We start from the raw sequence: 23,201 nt of genomic DNA on the forward strand, positions 1-23,201 counted from the left end.
ATTTCTTGTGGCGGACCAAAAACGAAGCTCGAACCATAAGGTTCAGGCTTTGCACATCACTAGTAGACAGTGCTCTCTCAGCGACAGACAGGTAAGGACTGGGAGCTAGTATAAATTCAGTTCCCACAGGGGTCCCATCTTTTTCTCTCCTGTGGGCTTCCTGTTTGTAATGACACTGAAGTAGGGAAGGAAACCCAGATCTCCCTATGTCATTAGTGACACAGTGAAATCTATTCATATATGTAGTGTAAAATATTAGTGTAAGGGAAACAAAATGAGATGCCTTTACCCTATCCTCATCTACTGGGTTTCAGATCAATGTTTTGTTGTTCAGAGATTTAAATAGTTAATTCCCTCAAAGAGCAACTGAAAGAATTTTCTAAGCTGAAAAAACTATGAGAAGCAGGAAAAATCATTTTCTTCTAAATTTTGTGCTTTCACACCAAGAGCAACCTGAAAGTCTTGCATCTTCAATTTTAGGTCATTCCTTTTCTTTTATGATGCTCTAAGGATAAAGTTTATTGTTATACACAATAAAACTTGTGTCTGGCAAAGCACTTTGGAAAGGAGTTGGTTAAGAGAAGGCCGCAGAGCAATCATACAAGTAAAAGCCAGAACTATTACAGATCAATAGGAATCTTGGAAATACTGAACTGCTTGATACTCCAGGGATTGAAAGTATATTATTCAGACATGCTGTAGATAATCAAACTTGCTGGGAATGAGAATCGGAAATCATATCTTGTACATTACTTTGGCATCTATGGGATCTCTTCCACCCCTAAAACTAGAAAACACAACCCCTCCCCCTTTCATTAACAAAGAGATTCTCCATGTCTGGACACCTTTGGGGAGAAAAGGGCTGTGAATGAACTTGGGATATTTTTTTCAATTCTCAGTTTTGCAATCTGTGAATCATGTTCTCTGGTACTTTATGAGTACCATATAAAGAAAACAAAAAGGCAGTGTACAACTAATTTTAAACAATACATTCAAAAAATACTTTTATAAAAACAAATATGTCCAACATTTTTTTAAATATTCCAAAATATTATTTTAATTCCAAACTCTAATACAAAAAGCAAATTACATTTATAGAAATTTCTTTTACACAATATAATCATATACAAAAACACACAAAAACAAACTATACAAAAAAACACATAAAACATAAATTATATATAAAATACATATTACATTCATCAAAACAACAAAAAAAATACAATGCCCAATACAACTCCACCTTAAACCCTCCCTCAATAAATCCTACCATCCCCAAAATCAACAAATATAAAAAAAATATTAAATATATATCAAAAGATTTTTTTCCCTTCATCCCATATTTAACAACCACAGATGATAATTTCCTTGACAATCTTTCTTTATCCAACAATTCTGTTATAAGGACATATCCATAGCTTCCCATTCAAGTGTTCAAAGATATTCAATAAACACATTTCTTCACCATTCCAAATCCATGATGAGGTGAGCATCCAAAAAGAAAATTGTCCGTCATAGGCCTATGTTTTGCCTATATTACAAGGCTGCCTTAGGAAATCACAAATCAAGAAACCAACATTTATTTATTTATTTTAAATGATTTGTTACCCACCCTTCCAACGTTCAGGGCGGGGTACATCAGACCATACATAATATATAAAAACAACATAAAAACATGAAAATAAAAATACATAATAAAACATAATCAGCATGAAAGACTCACAAAGGAACACCAGCATGGAAGACTCACAATTGAAACTCTAGGTCAAATAGTTATTATTCAGATTCCAGGAAAGCTATCTGAAAAAGATGTGTTTTGAGGGCTTTTTTTGAAGAATTTCCTTTCACAGAGGGTTCTCAGATCATTTGGAAGGATATTCCAGAGAAGGAGTTGGGCGGAAAAGAGCGCAGGCTCGCTTGTCTCATCAAGGTGTGTCAAAATTTTAAGCGGGGAAATGGCGTCGGGTCCGAAAAATTGACGGACCTGCAGCATCGCTCAAGTTTTTCGCATAAATTCGCACCGTTTAAAGACCTGTCTATATTCCCGTGAATGAATTAGAAGGGGAGTGCTGGATCAGGAGAGTCTAAACTGATGTCTCTGAAGCAGCAGTGTTGCGAAACGCGCGCGTCGGACGAGTGACCCCGACAGCTACAAAAGGGAAGTTGATACCTTTTAATATATTGTTAAAAAATACAAAAAAAACAAAAATTGAACATTGAAGTTTTGGATGCTAGCTGATCTGGACCAATGATTAAAAGTGACCCAAATGAAGTGCACGAGATACAAGCTCTAACTTGTGAGCACCGTGGGTGGTATGATGGTCCTTAAACTCATATTTTAAATATATATAAGCATCATCATATACAGCATTGTAAATTGTCAAAGTTTCTAATACCATGTGTTCCAAACATAGACTTCAATTACCCCAATATTGACTGGGTAAATGTATCATCAGGACACAATAAAGAGATAACGTTCCTGGATGGAATAAATGATAGCTTTATGGAGCAATTGGTTCAGGAACCAATGAGAGAGGGAGCAATTTTAGATCTAATTCTCAGTGGAGCACAGGACTTGGTGAGAGAGGTAACTGTGGTGGGACCGCTTGGCAATAGTGATCATAATATGATCAAATTTGAATTAATGACTGGAAGAGGAACAGTATGCAAATCCACGGCTCTCGTGCTAAACTTTCAAAATGGAAACTTTGATAAAATGAGAAAAATTGTTAGAAAAAAACTGAAAGGAACAGCTACAAAAGTAAAAAATGTGCAAGAGGCGTGGTCATTGTTAAAAAATACCATTCTAGAAGCACAGTCCAGATGTATTCTACACATTAAGAAAGGTGGAAAGAAGGCAAAACGATTACCGGCATGGTTAAAAGGGGAGGTGAAAGAAGCTATTTTAACCAAAAGATCTTCATTAAAAAATTGGAAGAAGGATCCAACAGAAAAAAATAGGATAATGCATAAACGTTGGCAAGTTAAATGTAAGACATTGATAAGACAGACTAAGAGAGAATTTGAAAAGAAGTTGGCCGTAGAGGCAAAAGCTCACAGTTAAAACATTTTTAAATATATCCGAAGCAGAAAGCCTATGAGGGAGTCAGTTGGACCGTTAGATGATCGAGGGGTTAAAGGGGCACTTAGAGATGATAAGGCAATTGCGGAAAGATTAAATGATTTCTTTGCTTCAGTGTTTACTGAAGAAGATGTTGGGGAGGTACCCGTACCGGAGAAGGTTTTCATGGGCAATGATTCAGATGGACTGAATCAAATCACGGTGAACCTAGAAGATGTGGTAGACCTGATTGACAAACTGAAGAGTAGTAAATCACCTGGACCGGATGGTATACACCCCAGAGATCTGAAGGAACTAAAAAATGAAATTTCAGACCTATTAGTAAATATTTGTAACCTATCATTAAAATCATTCATTGTACCTGAAGACTGGAGGATAGCTAATGTAACCCCAATATTTAAAAAGGGCTCCGGGGCGATCCGGGAAACTACAGACCGGTTAGCCTGACTTCAGTGCCAGGATAAATAGTGGAAAGTGTTCTAAACATCAAAATCACAGAACATATAGAAAGACATGGTTTAATGGAACAAAGTCAGCATGGCTTTACCCAAGGCAAGTCTTGCGTCACAAATCTGCTTCACTTTTTTGAAGGAGTTAATAAACATGTTGATAAAGGTGAACCAGTAGATGTAGTATACTTGAATTTTCAGAAGGCGTTTGACAAGGTTCCCTCATGAGAGGCTTCTAGGAAAAGTAAAAAGTCATTGGATAGGTGGCAATGTCCTTTCGTGGATTGCAAACTGGCTAAAAGACAGGAAACAGAGAGTAGGATTAAATGGACAATTTTCTCAGTGGAAGGGAGTGGGCAGTGGAGTGCCTTAGGGATCTGTATTGGGACCCTTACTTTTCAATATATTTATAAATGATCTGGAAAAAATACGACGAGTGAGACAATCAAATTTGCAGATGATACAAAATTGTTCAGAGTAGTTAAATCACAAGCAGATTGTGATAAATTGCAGGAAGACCTTGTGAGACTGGAAAATTGGGCATCAAAATGGCAGATGAAATTTAATGTGGATAAGTGCAAGGTAATGCATATAGGGAAAAATAACCCATGCTAGAAAGATCTAGGCGTCAAGGTGGATAACACATTGTAATCGTCGGTTCAGTGTGCTGCGGCAGTCAAAAAAGCAAACAGAATGTTGGGAATTATTAGAAAGGGAATGGTGAATAAAACGGAAAATGTCATAATGCCTCTGTATCGCTCCATGGTGAGACTGCACCTTGAATACTGTGTACAATTCTGGTCGCCGCATCTCAAAAAAGATATAATTGCAATGGAGAAGGTACAGAGAAGGGCTACCAAAATGATATGGGGAATGGAACAGCTCCCCTATGAGGAAAGACTAAAGAGGTTAGGATTTTTAAGCTTGGAGAAGAGACGGCTGAGGGGGGATATGATAGAGGTGTTTAAAATCATGAGAGGTCTAGAACAGGTAAATGTGAATCGGTTATTTACTCTTTCGAATAATAGAAAGACTAGGGGGCACTCCATGAAGTCAGCATGTGGCACATTTAAAACTAATCGGAGAAAGTTCTTTTTTACTCAACGCACAATTAAACTCTGGAATTTGTTGCCAGATGATGTTGTTAGTGCAGTTAGTATAGCTGTGTTTAAAAAAGGATTGGATAAGTTCTTGGACGAGAAGTCCATTACCTGCTATTAATTAAGTTGACTTAGAAAATAGCCACTGCTATTACTAGCATCGGTAACATGGAATAGGCTTAGTTTTTGGGTACTTGCCAGGTTCTTATTGCCTGGATTGGCCACTGTTGGAAACAGGATGCTGGGCTTGATGGACCCTTGGTCTGACCCAGTATGGCATGTTCTTATGACCCATGGATATCAAGGAAGGTATAATGTCCAATAATCTATTGGCCAATAATTTTGCATAGATCTTGGTATCGACATTCAGTAATAAAACGGGATGGTAAGAAGGTGCCATTTGATGATCCCGCCCCAGTTTAGGAAGAACAATATGTGCCATTTTCAAAGTGTCCGGCATAGCTCCCGCCATAATCATCACCTCAAACAGGTTCATCAGACTTTCAAGCATAAGTGGGGTCAGCATCTTGTAAAAATATGCTGGCAGCCCATCAGATCCTGGTGCTTGAAATTGTGTAATACCAGAATCACTGATGCAATTTCTGACTCTTGAATAGGTCTGTTAAGGCATTCCAACTGTTGAGGAGTCAAAGGACAGAGACCCTATCCAAAAAATTGTTCCTAGCTGATAGGTCCTCCTCATCTGCTGTATATAAGGATTCATAATAATCCCTAAAGATGTCATTAATTCCCTGGGACGTAGTAGGCAATTCTCCCGTCCACGATTGCAGGCCTGAGACAAAAATGGATTTATGGTCCCCCCACATTAAGTTTACTGGCTTTTTACCTGAATGATTGCCAAACTGAAAAAATGTATGCTTCAAAGATAGCAAGGATGAGATAGCTTTCTTTATGTAAACTGTCATTAAGCATTTTTCGGGTACAAAGAAACTAAAACTTAGTCGCCTCAGAAGTTTAAGTATTCAGGTCTTGTTTTAACCTGTTTAATTGTTTAGTAAGCTCCAAAATATCTCTATCTAGTTCCCATTTCCTAGCTATGATATAACTAATTATATCCCCACAAAGAACCACCTTGCAGCTTCCCACAACAAGATAGGGTCCTCCTTGTGTTGGGCATTATTCCTCTCATATTCTTGCCAGCAGGGAAGTAGGAATTGTTGAAAAGCTTTATCTTGAATAAGCCAGTGAGATATCTTTCAATTACAATAATTCCTCCTCACATTCGGTCCTTGTAGAAGACAGGATACCAGGCACTGGTCAAAAATAACCAGATTCAATCTCCGCCCCAGTAAGTTGGGATAATAGAGTCTCAGAGATCAGCATATAATCTAACCTGTATTTGGAGTCACTGGCTCTGTCATAGTGAATGAAGTCTTTCGAGCATGGATATGGTACCCTCCAGGTATCTAAAAGCCACATGACATTGCAGAGAAAGGGGATACTTTAGAGATAGAGTTGGAGGATAGACGGCTCACTCCTATAGGCTGTCTATTTAATTGTGGGTCTGCCACACAATTAAAATCACCACCTAGAACTATTGGCGCACTCTCAAGGCAAGAATATGAGATACTATCAGAAAAAAAATGTACAATCATATTGATTAAGGCCATATTCACATTCAGTTTTTTAACTGAAGTATAATACAAATGTCTCTGCAATATTTTTTCCAGGAAGTGCTTGGGGCATAATCAATGAACTTGAATGAGGGTATATTATCTCTTTGATAGAGGAGTACAGTTCTCTGGGTTTATTGAATGAAGTGGCAAGCTTGGAGTAAATATATGATTTTTAAGCATATATTTACTCCAAAGAAATCAATTCAACTACATCCACCAATAGAAGGTGAAATTACTTCTTACCTGATAATTTCCTTTCTTTGAAGTAGGGCATGCCAATCCACACCAGTGGGTTGTGCACTCCAACCAGCAGGTGGAGATGGAGAATAAGACTCACTGATGTCCCTCTCATATAGCTCATGACAGACATCAGCCAGCCAGTGTTTTTCTTCAAAATCCAATTGTGGACACTGAACCACCTACATGTTATTACCTCCTACCAATAATCACTATTCAAAATAGAATGTTTTTCCACTACTTATTTAGATTTTTTTAAACATAATGGAAACAATGGACTCAGCTCCACCAACAAGAGTCTCATAGGAAAAACTGTAAAAACTGTAATATGAAAATCACCAGGTACTGTGTAAGTCCATGTGCATCTGAGATCCTTGCAATACAACACATTCCTTAATAAGGCTATCACAAAACAGAAGTAAGTCAACCACCTCAAGGCAGCCTAGAGTGGGAAAAGGAAATTATCAGGTAAGAAGTAATTTCACCTTCCTCTTCATTAAGGCAAGGCAGTCCACACCAGTGGGATATACCAAAGCTACTCCCCAGAAGGCTGCATGAGTCCAAAGCAACACTGCTCCAGCAAAGGACAAATCTTCCTACGCAGCCAAATCTTACAGATAGTATCTGACAAACATATGCAAAGAAGACCATGTTGCCGCTCTACAGATCTCTGCCAGAGAAAGCAAACGCAATTCCACCCAGGAAACTGCCTGTGCCCGGGTTGAATGTGCTCTTATCTGCTTCGGAACAGGCTTCCTGGCATCCACATAGGCCGCTTCACCACTTCCTTAATCCACTGAGCCACCGTGGCATGAGAAGCCGCCTCCCTCTTCTTCACTCCTCGGTGAAGGAGAAAGAGCCAATCCATTTTACAAAATACCTTGGTAACTTCCAGATAGTGCAATAAATGCCGTCGTACATCCAACAGCCGCAATTTTCTGAATTTCTGTTCATTCAAATTCCTATTTAAGGATGGTAAAAATTCTGACTGATTCAAATGGACATCTGAAGCCACCTTTGGAAGAAAGGCAGGTATTGTCCTTAATTGGATCTTATCTGGCGTAATAACTAAAAAGGTTTCTCCATTCGACAAGGCCTGCAATTCCAAAATCTGCCTCGCCAAACAAATAGCGACCAGAAACACCATTTTCAGAGTCAATAGCCATAAAGAAATACCCCACAGAGGATGAAAGGTCGAAACCACCAAAAAGGAGAGAAACAGATTCAAATCCCACAAAGACACTGGGAAATGCAAGGGGCGTCTAAGATGCTTCACACCCTCAGAAATCTAGACACGTCTGGATATGAAGAGAGGGGCCTCCCCTGTATGCATCCCTGAAAACATGCTATGGCAGCCACCTGCACCTTAAGCATGTTCAAGGCTAAACCTTTACTCAGACCTTCCTGTAAAAACTACAAGTTCAAAGAATAGACGCTGAAATCGGGAAGACAAGAGTGGCCCTGATACCAATGTTCAAAGACCTGCCAGTCCCAGATATAGACCAAGGAAATGGAAAATTTTCATGCTTACAAAAGAGTTTCCATCACTGGTCCCGAATACCCCCGCTTCAACAGTCGAGCCCTCTCAAGGGCCAAACTGTAAGACAAAACCGATTCAGATTGTCGTGAAATACTGGACCCTGCCGCAGAAGCTCCCAAGTAGAAGGAGCTGCCACAGATCTTCCACCAGTAGATGATGGAGATCCACATACCAAAGAATGCGTGGCCAATCCAGGGCTACAAGGAGCACCAAGCCTGGATGTTGTGCTACCTTCTGTAGTAACCGACCGATCATGGGCCGTGGTGGCAATGTATATAGTAACTTTCTCTATGGCCAAAACTGAACCAACACATCCACTCCAAGTGCTAGAACATTCTGGGTCCCACTGTAAAAGCGATCCACTTTCGTGTTCTTGCGGTTTGCCATCAGACCAAGAAAAGGCTAACCCCATTGTTCCATGATGAGTCGAAACACTTTGGGGACCAATCCCCATTCTCCTGGACCAAACTCGTGACGAGTGAGATAATCCACCCGCACATTGTCAACCCCTGCTATATGAAAAGCCGACAACGCTAGCAAATACTGTTCTGCTCAAGGAAGAAGGAGATCCATTTCCTGAGAGACTTGCCGATTTCAAATTCCCCCTTGATGATTTATGTAGGCCACCGCTATCACATTGTATGATATTACTTTCACAGCTTTTCCTTCCAAATGGGCCTCGAACTGTAGACCCTTTGGAAAAGGTCCTGGGTGCTGTGGCCAAGCCGAAAAGCAAAGTCTGAAACTGGTAATGGTGACCTAAGACCATAAAGTGCTAGTAATGCTGATGCTGTTTGCCAATCAAAATGTGTAAGTAAGCCTTCGAGAGGTCTAGAGAAGTAAGGAACTCTCCCCTCTGAACCGCCATGATGACTGACCTTAAGGTTTCTATTGGGAAATGGGTAACATGAAGGGTTTGATTGACCCCCTTTAGATCTAGAATAGGTCGAAAAGAGCCCTCCTTCTTGGGAACCATGAAGTAAATGGAGTAACGGCCTGCATCTTCCTGATCCTTTGGAACTGGAATCAAATCCTTCAGAGTGAGCAGCCTCTGCAATGTGACCTGAACAACTTCCCACTTTTCTGCAGACTAGCAAGGTGAAACCATAAAGACTTCTGAAGATGGATAAGCTCCAAGGCATACCCGTCACGCACTGTCTCCAAGATCCACAGATCGGAAGTGATATAGCCCACCTCTGATAAAATTGAGCCAATCCATTTTACAAAATGGAACCAGAGGATGGACCCCATAAACTTCATTGGGAGGATCGAGGAGCTTTGGAGTAGAGACACTGTTTTTACCTGGCTTCTTTGCTCGAAAGGACTGAGATCTCGTATATGAGCAGGACCTTTGATTACTCGAACTTCTGGAAGAGTGAAAATGCCGAGTGTTCTGAAATCGCTCCTTTGCTGATGAAAACGGGGAGCAGATTTCCTGTCCTCGGGTAACTGAGAAAATTTGGACTCTCCCCATCGATCCACTATCTTTTCCAATTGCTCCCAAACAATAAGTGCCCCTTAAAGGGAAACTTGGTAAGACTGGACTTTGAAATTTTATCAGCAGACCAGTTCTGCAGCCAAAGTAGCCTTTAGGCTGCAATCACCAAAGCCACCTCCCAAAGCAGCCATACACACCAAATCATAACCTGCATCTGCCAAGAATGCAACTCTTGGCTCCAGATATGGGTCATTCTTGCCCAAAGCCTCCAGAGCCTCTTGGGCTGATTGCAATCCGGCCCTGGCCACCATACAACAGCAAGTGGAGATTTAGAGATTCACGACCACTGCCTCAAAGGCCTGTTTCAAAATTGCCTCAGTCTTCTGATCCTGGGCATCCTTTAAGGTTGCACTTCCTTCCACCAGAATGGTGATACATTTTGTCATCTTGCAGACCACAGCATCCACCTTGGGAACCCAGAGCTGCTCCTTAGCTTTAAGACCTATAGGGTACAAACCCACTAATGAGCAACTTTAAAACCACTTTAAAATTAGCCTCAGGAGAACTCCATTCCAAATCGATGAATTATTGAACAGCCTCATGCAGAGAAAAAAAAAACAAGACGCCTTTCACAAACTAATCATCACAGGATTCTTCTTCAGAACCTGAGCCACTGCAGGCAAGACCTCATTACAATCAAGGGTCTTCAGGATTTGTAAAATCAAACCTGACATTTCGTCTCTGTGAAAGAGTTGAAGCATTGTCCCATATGGCTCTGCATCAGGGGGAATCTCCCCCTTCTCCAAAAATGCATCATCGGGATCTTCCATCGAGGATCCTGACTATTCCCAGGAGTCTCCTGAAGAATCCGCATCCTCACCTTTTCCCCCAGCACACTGTGCCTTCTCTGCTTTACCCATCTGGGAGGAGCAAGGTCTCCTTTGACCACTTTCGTGATCCTGTGGAGGCAGACCGTTGATGCGGGCGCTCCCAAGATTCCACCTGGGACCCTTTCTGCCCTTTCCAAAAAGCCTGTGGGCCTTTAAAAATTCCATCCATGACATTTTATTATTTATTTATTTATTTAATTCTTTTCTATACCGACCTTCATGGTCATAACCATATCAGATCGGTTTACATAGAACATGGAAAGAGCCATTGCCTGAGTAGGGAAAGCCACTTCTGAGCTCACCCCCATGGGAATTGGAAGGAGAAACGACAGAGAAGACTCCTCACCCCCCCCCCCCCCGGGAGGAGTTGCTGCTGCCACATTTTCCTCTTGTGAACTTGAAGTGCCTGAAGTCCCTGCAGAGACAAATTCCATTGCATAGATATATCCTTGAGCCTCCATGCATTTCTGGCAAATGCTTAGTGTTCTCACAGGACAAGCAGGATGGTAGTCCTCACATATGGGTGACATCACAGGATGGAGCCCAATCATGGAACACTTCTGTCAAAGTTTCCAGAACTTTGACTGGCCCCTACTGGGCATGTCCAGCATGGCACTAACCCTGCAGCCAGCAGGGGTCCCCCTTCAGTCTTCTTTTTTCCGCACAGCAGTAGCCATGCGGTTAAGGAGCTCTGTAGAGATTCCTGACAGGAATTTTCCTCACGGAATTAATAAAATTTAATTTACCCCACAGGGGTCCCTCCTTCAACTTTTTCAAGCCGCGGTACTCCGGTAAGTTTTTTACCCATTTTTCCATCAATTACCATCGAGTTTGGCCCTCGTGGCCTACTGGACGTCGACTGTACCACGGCCCAATTTTTTCATGGCCATGGCGTCGGGGTTCCGCCGGTGCCCAGATTGTAATCGCACCATGTCCATCACAGACCCTCACAAAGTCTGTGTAATGTGTCTCGGATGTGAGCACAATGTCCTAACCTGCACCAAATGTGCCCTAATGATACCAAAAGGTTGCAAGGCTAGAATGGAGAAGATGGAACTTCTCTTCCGTGCTCAAACCCCGGCGCCGTCTATTGCATCAACGTCATCAGAACTGGCACCGTCATCTTCGCACCAGCATCAACCTCTGGCCGGTGACCATCCGGCATCGACGTCTTCTCAGCCTTAAACACCCTCTACCCCCCTCAGGATCATGGGGATTGTAGAGATAAATATTGCCACCGGCATCGAAAGTCTCGGACCATTGAGGGAGCAAAATCATCGACCTCGCCATCATCCGAGCCGCCGTCGAAGAAACCCCGTCCAGAAAAGGCACTGACCTTTTCGGCGACCAGGTCACCGAGACAACCCTCACCCAACAGGGTATCGGGAGCCACGACTCCGCCTTTAATGGTGGTCCCTCCGACTATGCCTCTTCCTCTTTCTTCTGTTCCGGAGCCGGGGCTGCTTGTTCTAGGTCTCCGAGAAGAACTGGACCAGATGGTTCAGGAGGCCATCGACAAGGCGATGCATCAATTCCAGGTTCCTCCGGCACCAACACCGGTACCGCTTGCGGAACCGACCCCCGACCCGATTCCAACAGCGTTGGCACCGCTGCTCTCGAGGATGGAAGCGCTCATAGGCGCTTTTCTATTGATGGACCCCGGGTCACCGATGGCTCCGGTGCCCTCCCCACTTGCTTTGTCATCGGGAGGAAAAACACCGTTCCACATCCCTCCATTGGGAGTTCTGCCGAGGCCTCAGCCGTCGATGCCGACACGTCCATCGATGCCACCCATCGGTGCCGATACATCCGTCGGCCCCACCAAGCCATTCATCGATGCCCTTGATGCCTGCGCCAGTGCCTTCGATGCCTTCATCGGTGCCTCCAGTTATTCTTTCGAGTCCTTCGGAGCCTAGACCAGGACCTTCAGGGATCCCACCGCCCCATCCTCCTCTAGCCCCTAGAGGAGCAGGTGCTGATCCCTATGATACCTGGACTGATGATTCTTCACCAGACACCGATGACTTGCTTCACCACCTTCACCTACTGAAAGTAGAAAGCGTTCTCCTCCAGAGGACCTTTCCTTTATAAATTTTGTGAAGGAGATGTCTGAATTGGTTCCCTTCCAATTACAGACGGAACAGGATGAAAGGCATCAAATGATGGAGTTGCTACAATTCCTGGATGCTCCCAAGGAAATAATCTCCATCCCTATCCACCAGGTTCTTCTGGATCTCCTCAAAAAGAACTGGGAACATCCTGGCTCTGTTGCTCCAGTCCACAGGAAAGCTGACACCACCTATCTTGTTCAGCCAGCTCCAGGATTTCACAAACCTCAATTGGATCACCAATCTGTGGTTGTAGAATCTGTCCAGAAAAGAGCAAGGAGATCAAAACCTCACACTTCCTTTCCCCCAGGCAAGGAACAGAAATTTCTAGATGCCAATGGTTGCCGTGTCTTCCAGGGATCAATGCTCATCTCCAGAATTGCCGCTTATCAGCTCTATATGACCCAATATAATAGGGTCTTATTTAAGCAGATACAAGATTTGACAGACTCCCTGCCTCAGCAATTTCAAGATCAACTCCAAACCCTAGTAAACAAGGGTTTTGAGGCAGGCAAGCATGAGATCAGATCATCTTACGATATCTTTGACACTGCTACCAGGGTATCTGCAGCTGCTATCTCGACAAGACGATGGGCCTGGCTCAAGACTTCCGACCTTCGCCCTGAAGTACAAGACAGATTATCTGACCTGCCTTGTGTAGGAGATAATCTGTTTGGTGAGCAGATTCAACGAACAGTGGCGGAACTCAAAGACCATCATGAGACCCTAAGACAGCTCTCTCTGATGCCTTCTGAGTACTCTTCAAAACAGCCCTTCCGGAAGGACTCTAAGAAGTCATTCTTCCGCTCAAAGAAATCCTACCCGCCACCAATTAGAACCCGTTCTACGAGACAGTTTCAAAAAGCCCAGACGACACAACTTCGCATCTCCGGCGTATCGAGAGGATGCCGGAATTTGAGTGGGTGTTCCTTGCCCCAGGTCGCCCCTGGGTGCCCGGATGGTATGTGGTTGAGTAGGACGGCCTCCTTGGGCCCCAGGCAGAGACGGTAGCGTAGGATTCATAGGTGCTAATGCCTCAAGGTGCTGGGTCAGGCCCTGTACCGCCGAGACCAGGGCATCAAGGGTCTGTTGTTGGTCCTTCAGGCGCTGGGCCATTCCGGGAATGGCCTGGCGGGCGGATGCCTCCGCCGGGTCCATGGACTTGGCAATCTGTTATGCTCAGGCTTGTGGACCCTTGGGCCAACGAGGGGATGTACACCTTGCGGAGAATCCGTAGGTTCTCTCGTCGGGTGGCGAGGCAGAACAGAGGAGGAGAGCAGCTGACCCTTGCACTGAAGACAGAAGCTACTGTGGAGATGGACAAGGAGATGAGCGGATGAGCAGTCTTCACCACTGGTGGTCTGCGGTCCCCCCGGGAGGAACCCGTAGGGACCCGGGCCGCTGGGACTTAGGTGAGCCCTTGGAGACAGTGGTCTTGAAGGAGTCCTAGGTCAAGTGCCAGAGGGTCGACGCTCACCAGTCTGAAGTCATGTACCAGAGAATCACCGCTTGCCAATCCGAAGTCAGGAACCAGAGAATCACCGTAAGCCAATCCGAAGTCAGGAACCAGAGAATCACCGTAAGCCAATCTGAAGTCAGGAACCAGGAACACCAAGACGAAACAGGAACCAGAGTCCGAGCACAAGGAACTCACCAAAGCAAGCAGACTAGACAGCGTTGGAGGACGTTGCCAAGTCAAGGAATAAGCAGAGGAAGCCTCCTTAAATACTTCCTCTGCTCTGGATCATTGGAAGCAGGTGAGTATCATTAAAGGGATCAGGTCGCTTTAAATCCAGCAGGGGGGTGCGGCCTCGCGCCTAAAGATGGCAGCGACCATCTTGGATTTCCGAGGAGGAGGAAAGCCAGCAGAACTCCGCGAGGGAGGAGCAGGAACGGCTCCCCAGCAGGCGGCCAGACCGCGGATCATCCCCGGGGTGATGGGCACCGGCCCTGGGGAGTGTTTCAGGAGTTGCCACGGCGAGTCGCCACCGTGGTGGAAGTAGGGGGCCGCACCCGTGGATGGCCACGGGCGCAGAACACAACAATACACGCTGGGCTCCCTATTTCACTTCTGAAAATAAAGTTCAATCTGAACAAAAACAGCTGATGCGACCCCCCCCCCCCCTTTATAACTCACAGACCATGAGACAAACCGTCCTGCTCCTTACAGAAAGACACCCAAATGTATTGCTGGGACAACACACCACAGGATATTGTCTTTGTGGGATGAGAAGTAGAACAATGCAAAGGAAAGAAAAGGTAAATGCATACAGCTGCAATCAACTGAATCTATTGTACTAAGGACTGGGGGGATGTGCCCAGGGGCATTAATTAGATAAATAATTAGAATGAGGCTTGTTAGGTAACACAAAGATGACTCAGGAAGTTTATAATCAGCTTGGTGCTTGTGTGTCCTAAAGGGTCACTGTTAATTCACTCTACTTTAGCATCATTCGTTTCATTTGTGCAGGGCAGGCTAGTTCTTGACAGGGAAGAGAAGAATTGTTAGACAGGATCCCCAGACTTTTTGGTGAGGGTGTGTTAATTTTTCTGTCACTTGTGGCTTTAAATCTGGCTATTACTGGAAATCTTTCTGATCTCATTACCTTTCTGCTTAAAGCAGTATACACATTGCAGACCTCACAGAAAAAAAACAAAAAACCAGGAGCCATTAAAAAGTTTTAGTTGATGCAGAAGAGAATCAGGTTCAAAGCTTTTTAACCCACCAACTTACCTGGGCTTCCTGAGGGACCTGGGCTGCATCGATTCTGCCAGCAATGGATGTTGTTAGCTGTCTGTCAATGAAGGTGAGAGACTCTTGAATTAAGCGAAGGGTTTTGTCTGTCTCCTGGGCGGACTGAATACTCTGTTCCAGAACCTTCTGTCTCCTCACAGCCTGAGAGAGGGGAAAATAACAGGAAGTAATTTTTAAAAAAAACCTGTTAGCCATTAACTTTATATTTAAATACTGGACAGAGGGGACAAGAAAAATGCTCCAGATTCTTCAGGGGTCACCTTTTTGTAAGATACATTTCTCTGACTCCGGGCACTCATTCAAGCTCTGCCCCGAGAAAAACAAAGTGCATGTCATGAAAGGACCAGGTGCCCGTGGAGATCTTCTCAGTCAAGAGAGGACAGCAGAACTGAAAGGAAGGCCTCCCCGCCCCCTTCTGCTTACAGTAAAGCTTTTCTTCCAAGGCCTGCCACCTTTCTGATCTCATTACGTATAATTCTGTCAGATTTCACAGCCCCAAGGGCAGGCCAGCACAAGATAATCCATTCCTACAAGCCAGAGCCACCCTTCAAGCAAACTCCCAGAGCTGGCGAGACATTAATGATAGCCCAGCCCTGAAGAAAACAGCAGAAATAACCAGAAAAGGAGCCAAAATTATAAAGGCAAGTAAATTATCGAGTGGTGAAAGGGACTGCCAGACTATGGAACAGGGAGGAAGAAACTTGGGTTTACAATTTATTTATTTATTCCACTTTTTTTCAGTACTTCAAAGCAGATTACATTCAGGTACTGCAGGTATTCTCCTATCCCTAGAGAGCTTACAATCTAAGTTCATAGCTGAGGCAATGGAGGATAAAGTGACTTGCCCAAAATCACAAGGAGCAACAGTGGGACTTGAACCCTGGTCACCTGGTTCATAGCACGCTACTCTAACCACTAAGCTACTCCTCAGTTTCTTTCCTTGTGGTAATGAAAGGAGAGCTTATAAAGAGCAATGTTTGGTCAGCTCGGAAGCATAAACATAAAGGGGTCCATATTCAGCCACTGAGCAGCTAGATAACCTATCTGGCTAACTTCACCAGGATATTCAGCGGTGCAGCAGAGCCGCAGAATATATCCACTAGTTAAAAGTTAGCCGGATAAGTATATCCATCTAACTTTAGACTTGCCTCCAGTGTTCCTCCCCAGAATGCCTACTGCCCGTCCCAGGAATGCCTCTGACATATCGGCTAAATTCTAGCCAGACAAAGAGTTATACAGCTAGAATTTAGCCGGATAAATCACCGAATATCACAGCTAAGATAATTAGATCGATAACTTTTCAGTTATTTGTCTAAATGCCTTTTGAATATCTAACCCATAAAGTTCTGTAATAAGCATATATTGTTCAAACCAAAAAGCCAAAAACAAAAAAAATGTGCGTGAATATGGCAATGGAGCCCCCAGTGGAAAGAAAATATATTCACCCAAGAGAAATTACTGTCTTCAGCTTTTACCATTAGGCAAAGGCATCACAATAATCCCATTAGGCATTTTATTCTGTATTTCGTGAGGGTCTGTCTGTGGTCTGCATGTGTGACTAAGATGAGGTCATCTGCCAGCATGTAGTTTCTGTGCAGGGATCTATAGCAGCCTGACTTGCTCTATTTTCCTAATAGGAGATGTATTGGTGTTTTAGGGCCTGGTAAAAAATTTGCATTGTTGCCTTTTCATAAGTAGGGTTGTTACTGTTTGAGTTTTGGCAGATACTGCTGTTTTGGTATGGGAGATTTATTAAAGTGTAATTGCAATTAGTTTACTCAGGACTGTCTGATGGTCAAACCCCTACCCAATAGGGGTGTGCAGGGATAAAAAAAAATTGTTTCGTTTTTTGGTTCATTTTTGGGAGGGTTTTTCCCTACAAATTTTGTTTTGTGCAATATTTGATTCATTTCATTCATTTAAAAAAATGTATCAAACAATTAAAAAACAAAACAAACAAAAACATTAAATGGACCCTTTTCAACGCCTCCCGTTCCCACCTAGAAAAATGCCAGTGCTAGGATCCTCCACAGCCCCACTTACCTGGTGCAGAGGGAATCCACCAGCGAGGCCTAGGCCACAGCAGGTCGCTGTGACCCCAGCCATGGCCAATGCAATGCCAATTCATCAGCCTAGGCCAGAGCTTGGGCCCAGGCCCAATGCTGAGGCCTGGTCCGGAGGACAGGTACCAACACCAGGGCCTCACCCCAGACAGAGACCCGACACTGGGCCCAACTCCTGGGCCTAGGCCTAGGCCAGAGCCTGGGCTCAGGCTCAATGCTGCAGGCCAGCTTAGAGGCTGGGTCCTAACACTGGGGCCTCAGCCTGGATTCCGGTTCCTGATGCCTGGGCCTCGGCCTAGGATCGGATCCAGGCCTGGAGCCCAGGCATCAGAGCTCCGATGATCAGATCATCTTCTTTCTTCTTAAACTGACACAGTCTGCTGGTGTCATGCTGAACACGAGCTCTACTTCGTCATGCATCCCCTAGTTGATGCTTGTGCCCAGTTTTTAAAATTTGCCTTTCTGTGTTTATCCAATGCTTGTTATCACCACCTCCTCCAGGAGGGCATTCCAGGCATCTAAAACCCTCTCTGTGAAAAAATGCTGAATCTATCCGCTTGGAGCTTCATGTTGTGACCCCCTCTGGTTATATGGCTTCCTTTCCAATGATAATACTTGGCTCCCTATGAGCCAAATAAATGGCTTGGAGAATATTTAAATGAAGCCATCTGGTGACTGAAGTGTGGGTAATTATTTTAATCTTCTTGCATGCTGAATGTGCCTCCACCACCCAATTACAAATGTTGGTGGCATCAGATAAACAAATTAGCATAGTTAGATATTATATAATGGCAGATAAAGACCAAAATGGCCCATCCAGTCTGCCCACTTGAAATGCCTCCTCTTTTGGTAATGGTACATCTAAAATTCCCAAATGCAACCTAACACCAACTCTGCCCTTGGGTCTTCCACACAAACTCTCAACACTCCTCTAGTATCTGATGCAAGCATGATCCTGGAAACCAGATGTTCTGGCAACAGCACAGCTAGTATTAACAGCTATTAAAATTATTACAAAGCTTTGTGGTCTCTCTCTAGTTGTGCCCTTGTCACAGGTCAGGGATGTGAAGTAAGCAGCAGAATTCACTGATTTCCAGGATAAGAGGATCAGTGCTGCAAATGGATCTGGACTGAGACCACCAGCTTCCTTCACAGAGGCCACCTGTGCTGGGCTTTGAACTGGTGGCCTGGAGATAAAAGACTGCGGCAGGCTTTGTACAATCCCCTAAGCCATCCAATCCTCGAGGTATAGCTCTCTGGCGAGGGGATGGTGGTGTATGAACTAAATGAGATGGTAGAGTACAGGGGAAGTAAAACTGTCTTTGATAAACAGTGATATCTTGTAAACAGTCACACTCTGTTGCAGACAGCTGGGAAATATTCTCAGCAGTGAGGACAGGAATGTCTAGGCTAGATGGTCTTTTTTCTGATCTCATCTACTATGCATGTTACTATGTTATTTGGAATTCGTTAGAAATTGTCATCAGTAGTATTGGGGAATAAAAGTTAATCACGGGTTTTCATTAAAAGCCAGCATAAAATATTCATGTACATTCTTCTCCTTTCAGTCCTGACTACATGCAGCTCAGAGGAAGGGAAAGGTAAGTAATGGGGTGAAATTCTTCTAAGCACAAAGGAAGAGTAGAAACTGGGGTAATTGTTTCTGATGACCTTAAGGTGGCCAAACAGGTGGATAAAGTGAAAGTTGCATGAGGAGGGGAATGGTCAGCATAAAAAGGGAGGTGATATTGCCCTGTATAGGTCCCTGGTGAGACGTCACTTGGAAATACTGTGTACAATTCTGGAAACTGCACCTTCAAAAGGATATAAACAGGATGGAGTCAGTCCAGAGGGTGGATACTAAAATGGTCAGTGATCTTTGCTCTAAAGCATATGGAGCTAGACTTAAAGATCTAAACATGTATACCCTAGAGCAGTGGTTCTCAACCGGTGTGTTGCCACACTTCCCTGTCCCCCGCTGAACCAGCTGCTCCCCCTACCTGAGCAAAATAGGTCCTCCACCCGGGCTGAAAACACTGATAGCCCGGGCGGGACGCGGCAGAACAGCTGGAGTCAGCAGCACCTGCATGCTCTCTTCTTCCCGCCCCCGTGGCCCGGAAGAGGAAGTGAAGAGCAGCAGTTGCATGATCGGGAAGAAGAGACCATGTTAGTGCGGGCAGAGTCGGCCCGAAGAAAAGAGAGGCACAGCCTGAGGAATAAGCAGCGCAGCTCGGAGAAAAACAAAGAACAGCGTCAACCCCCACGGCCAATGGGACTCCTTTCTCTGCGAGGGCTGAAAGAGAAGGAGGTTGCTGCTGCCTTTAGGGTTGGAAGTGGAAGAAGCTGCTGCTGTCACTAGTTTGGGGGGGGGGGGGAGTGAGTGAATGAGTAAGCATGTGTTTGAGATCCTGTGTGTGTGTGTGTGTGAGTGTGTGAGTGAGACAACATGTATGTGAATGATTGAGGCCTGTATATGTGAAAAAGAGTATGTATGTGATTGAGAGCCTGTGTGTGAGATAGCATGAATGGAAGGGTATGACTGAGAACCTGTATGTGTAAGTTTGTGATTGAAAACCTGTTTGTGTGAAAGAGTATGCATGTGTGATTGAGATCCTTTGTGTGTGAGAGAGATCATGTGTATTTATGATTAAGAGCCTGTGTATATAAGTGTGTCTGTGTGTGATTGAGAGCTGGTTTAGGTGAGGGAGCATGTGAGTATGTGATTGAGAGCCTGTGTGTAAATGAGAGAAAGAGAGAGAGCATGTTTGTAAGCATGTGAATGAGAGTCTGTGAGTGAGAGAAAAAGACAGCATGTATGTGTGTGATTGAAAACCTGAGTGTGGAAGTGTGAAAAGACAGACAGCATGTGTGTAAATGTGTAATTAAGAGCCTATATAAGTAAGAGAGAAAAAGCATGTATATATGTGAGCGATTGAGAGCCACTGTAAGAGAGAGAGAGGAGAAAGTTGCAAGCAAACCATCCCTCCTCCTGCTAATTCAAAACAATCTCAGGGCACCTGGTTATCAAACGTTCCCAGCTATGCAGAGCAAAACATTTTTGTATCCTTATTAATTTTCATTATAGGGCCTTTGTGTTTGCTATTTTGAAATATTTTATTGGTATCTAGAAATTTTTGATATGAGTTTTTAATTATTGGATATTCCATTCATCAGCTGTTTTGAAATAATCTGTTCTTTTTGTTAGTATGCTTTTGCTGCTATTGATTTTATATTTCTTGATTTGTTTTATAAGGACTGTTTCTCTTTTTCCTTTGTTACATTGCATACAGAGACCCTGGCTTGTTGCAGTTTCCAATTCAGTTTTTGTCTGCATGCTTCTAGCTATGCGTTTTGGTCTCTTTATTCTTTGTTAGGTGAGGGTCAGCACATGTGATTCAAGTGAGGTTTTCTGCTGTCATGTAGTTTCTGTGTAGGGCTCTATAGTAGCCTGGCTTGTTCCGTTTCACTAATAGGAGGACTTTTGGAGTTTTAAGGCCTGGTATAATATTTTCAGTGTTGCCTTTTCTTAAGTAAGGTGTTTACTGTTTGAGTACTGGAAATTGGTGCTATTTTGGTATGGGATGTTTACTATTTATGAAATTTCTGTTCAGACAGAATACGTATCTTTCCCTTGTGTCATTCTTAACAATAAGCATAATACTGGGCCTCTAATTTTTATTTCCGCCGTGAATTGTAATGAGAAGTGTATCACACATGTGAGCATGGTCTGTCAGGTGTGTCACGATGGGAAAAAAAGTTAAGAACCACTGCCCTAGAGGAAAGGCGAGATACAGGATATATGATAGAGACATTCAAATATCTGGAAGATTTCCATGCACAGGAGGCGAGCCTTTTTCAATGGAATGGAGGCTCTAGAACAAGGGGTCATGGGATGAGGGTGAAAGGGGGTAAACTCAGGAGTAATCTTAGGAAATATTTCTTTACAGAGAGGGTGGTGGATGCATTATGGAACAGCCTCCCCATGGATGTGTTAGAGGCAAAGACAGTATCTGATTTATTATAAACACAGAGGATCTCTGAGGAAAGATGGGAAATGTAAGGTGAATTAGTTGGTGTGGATGGGCAGACTAGATAGGCCATATGGTCTTTTCTGCTGCTACATTTCTATGCATTACTGTTTACATGTTTAGAAAGGTCTGTGTACAAATCTAGTTACATGAATGGTTTAGGGTAATTTTTTTTCAGAAAATAAAATATAAAAATTGCTAAACATGAGGCCTCAGTATCCCCTTTCTAAGAAGGTTTCATAAATAAAAAGTGAAAAATTATTTTCCGCAGGATGAGGCCGCACTGCAACACATTTTCAAAAGCAAGCTCCGAGCTCCTCTGCTCATGCACTAAGACTGATATTCTTTTTTTATTTGTAGTTTCAAAGTTTGCAAGTTTGTGCCTTGACTTCTGCCATAACTAGAACTGGGATCCTTGAACCAGAAGCCTTCATTCTCAGCTATGGGGATTTCTTTCCCCCTAGTTTGGTCATTACAGCCACAGACCTGGGCTCCTTCTGGACCCCCGCAATTGTGTGCCCTGGATGGGACTAGCAGGTGTCACCCTTACACAATGACCAGGGTTTCCCTCATCCCTTGGGGACTATGACAGTGGCCTCTGCAGCATCCCTGAAGAGCAGAAAAACATATTTGGGATTTGATCCAGGACCTTCAGCCTGTGGCTGAAATATAACAGAACTGTTTGCTGCAGGAAAACTGCACGGCCCTCCCCCGCCCCCGACACCCTTTTTAATTAGAACACTTCACAACCTTAATCTCTCTTAAAATTACTCTGAAATAAAAACTGTGTAAAAAAGAGAAGAAAACCCGAAGCCAAAAGATGTGCCAAATGAGCTGAGGGGCATCTCTTTAAACCTTAATCCTTATTCCTTATTAATTGGCAGGCTGAAAATTACAGGTGTCAGTGCAAAAAGCATCAACACAATATCAAGAGAATAATATCGACCCAATCGGAAATGTAAAAGTGATTCCAGTCTATGATCTGAGATAAGGAAGGGCAGCACTGAGACTCTTTCATGCAGCAGAGATTTAAAGAATGATTAAATCTGATTAAATTCAAAACACAGAGCAGCACAGTACTATGGTAATCCAGGACTTCTGCCCTGGCTGGGAATGATAGGAAAAAGCACTTTTGCAAGTGACGACTGCATGTCTCCACTGGCTTAGTTGTAATTTAGGTTTTGTTCTCACAGATGCGGTCATCTGGCTGAGCTTGAATTGCTCCTGTAGAACAACACTATAAGCACCATGCAATAAAAAAGTTATTACCCTGGCGTAAGGACAGAAGGGATAGGAAGCAATCATCCTTGTTTTGAATTGCAATACAACATATAACGCAAAGGGAAGAGTGGTTTTATGGCCATTGGAATGAAAGTTAATTATTCCAAGAGACTCAAAAATTAGCTTTGCATGAATACTTTCATTGATAGCGGGAGATATTTTAGCTTGCAGGATTCACATATACTGCAGGATATGTTACATAACATAAGAACATAAGAAATGACAACTGGGTCAGACCAAGGGTCCATTAAGCCCAGTATCCTGTTTCCAACAGTGGCCAAACCAAGTCACAAGTACCTGGCAAGTACCCAGACATTAGATAGATCACAAGCTACTATTGCTTATTAATTACCGTAATAGCAGTTTATGGATTTATCCTCTAGGAACTTCTCCAAACTTTTTTTTAAACCCAGTTACACTAACTGCTGTACCCACATCCTCTGGCAATGAATTCCAGAGCTTAACTATGCTTGAAAACAAATTTTCTTCCATTTGTTTTAAATGAGCTGCTTGCTAACTACATGGAGTGCCCCCTGGTCCTTCTATTATCTGAGTAAATAACTGATTTACATTAACTTGTTCAAGTCCTTTAA

General features: G+C 43.5%; 1 protein-coding gene across 1 annotated transcript in view; it reads right to left on the reverse strand.

Moving 5' to 3' along the window:
* DMD (dystrophin) overlaps positions 1-23,201 on the reverse strand; it is a 3,148,630-nt gene that overhangs the window by 1,621,854 nt on the left and 1,503,575 nt on the right. The window contains exon 30 of the mRNA XM_029603105.1: positions 15,216-15,377. Coding sequence (XP_029458965.1) covers positions 15,216-15,377 — 162 coding nt within the window. The remainder of the gene's footprint in view (positions 1-15,215; positions 15,378-23,201) is intronic.

Source organism: Rhinatrema bivittatum, chromosome 5, assembly GCF_901001135.1.
Source record: "Rhinatrema bivittatum chromosome 5, aRhiBiv1.1, whole genome shotgun sequence".
In the NCBI taxonomy this organism is placed as follows: Eukaryota; Metazoa; Chordata; class Amphibia; order Gymnophiona; family Rhinatrematidae; genus Rhinatrema; species Rhinatrema bivittatum.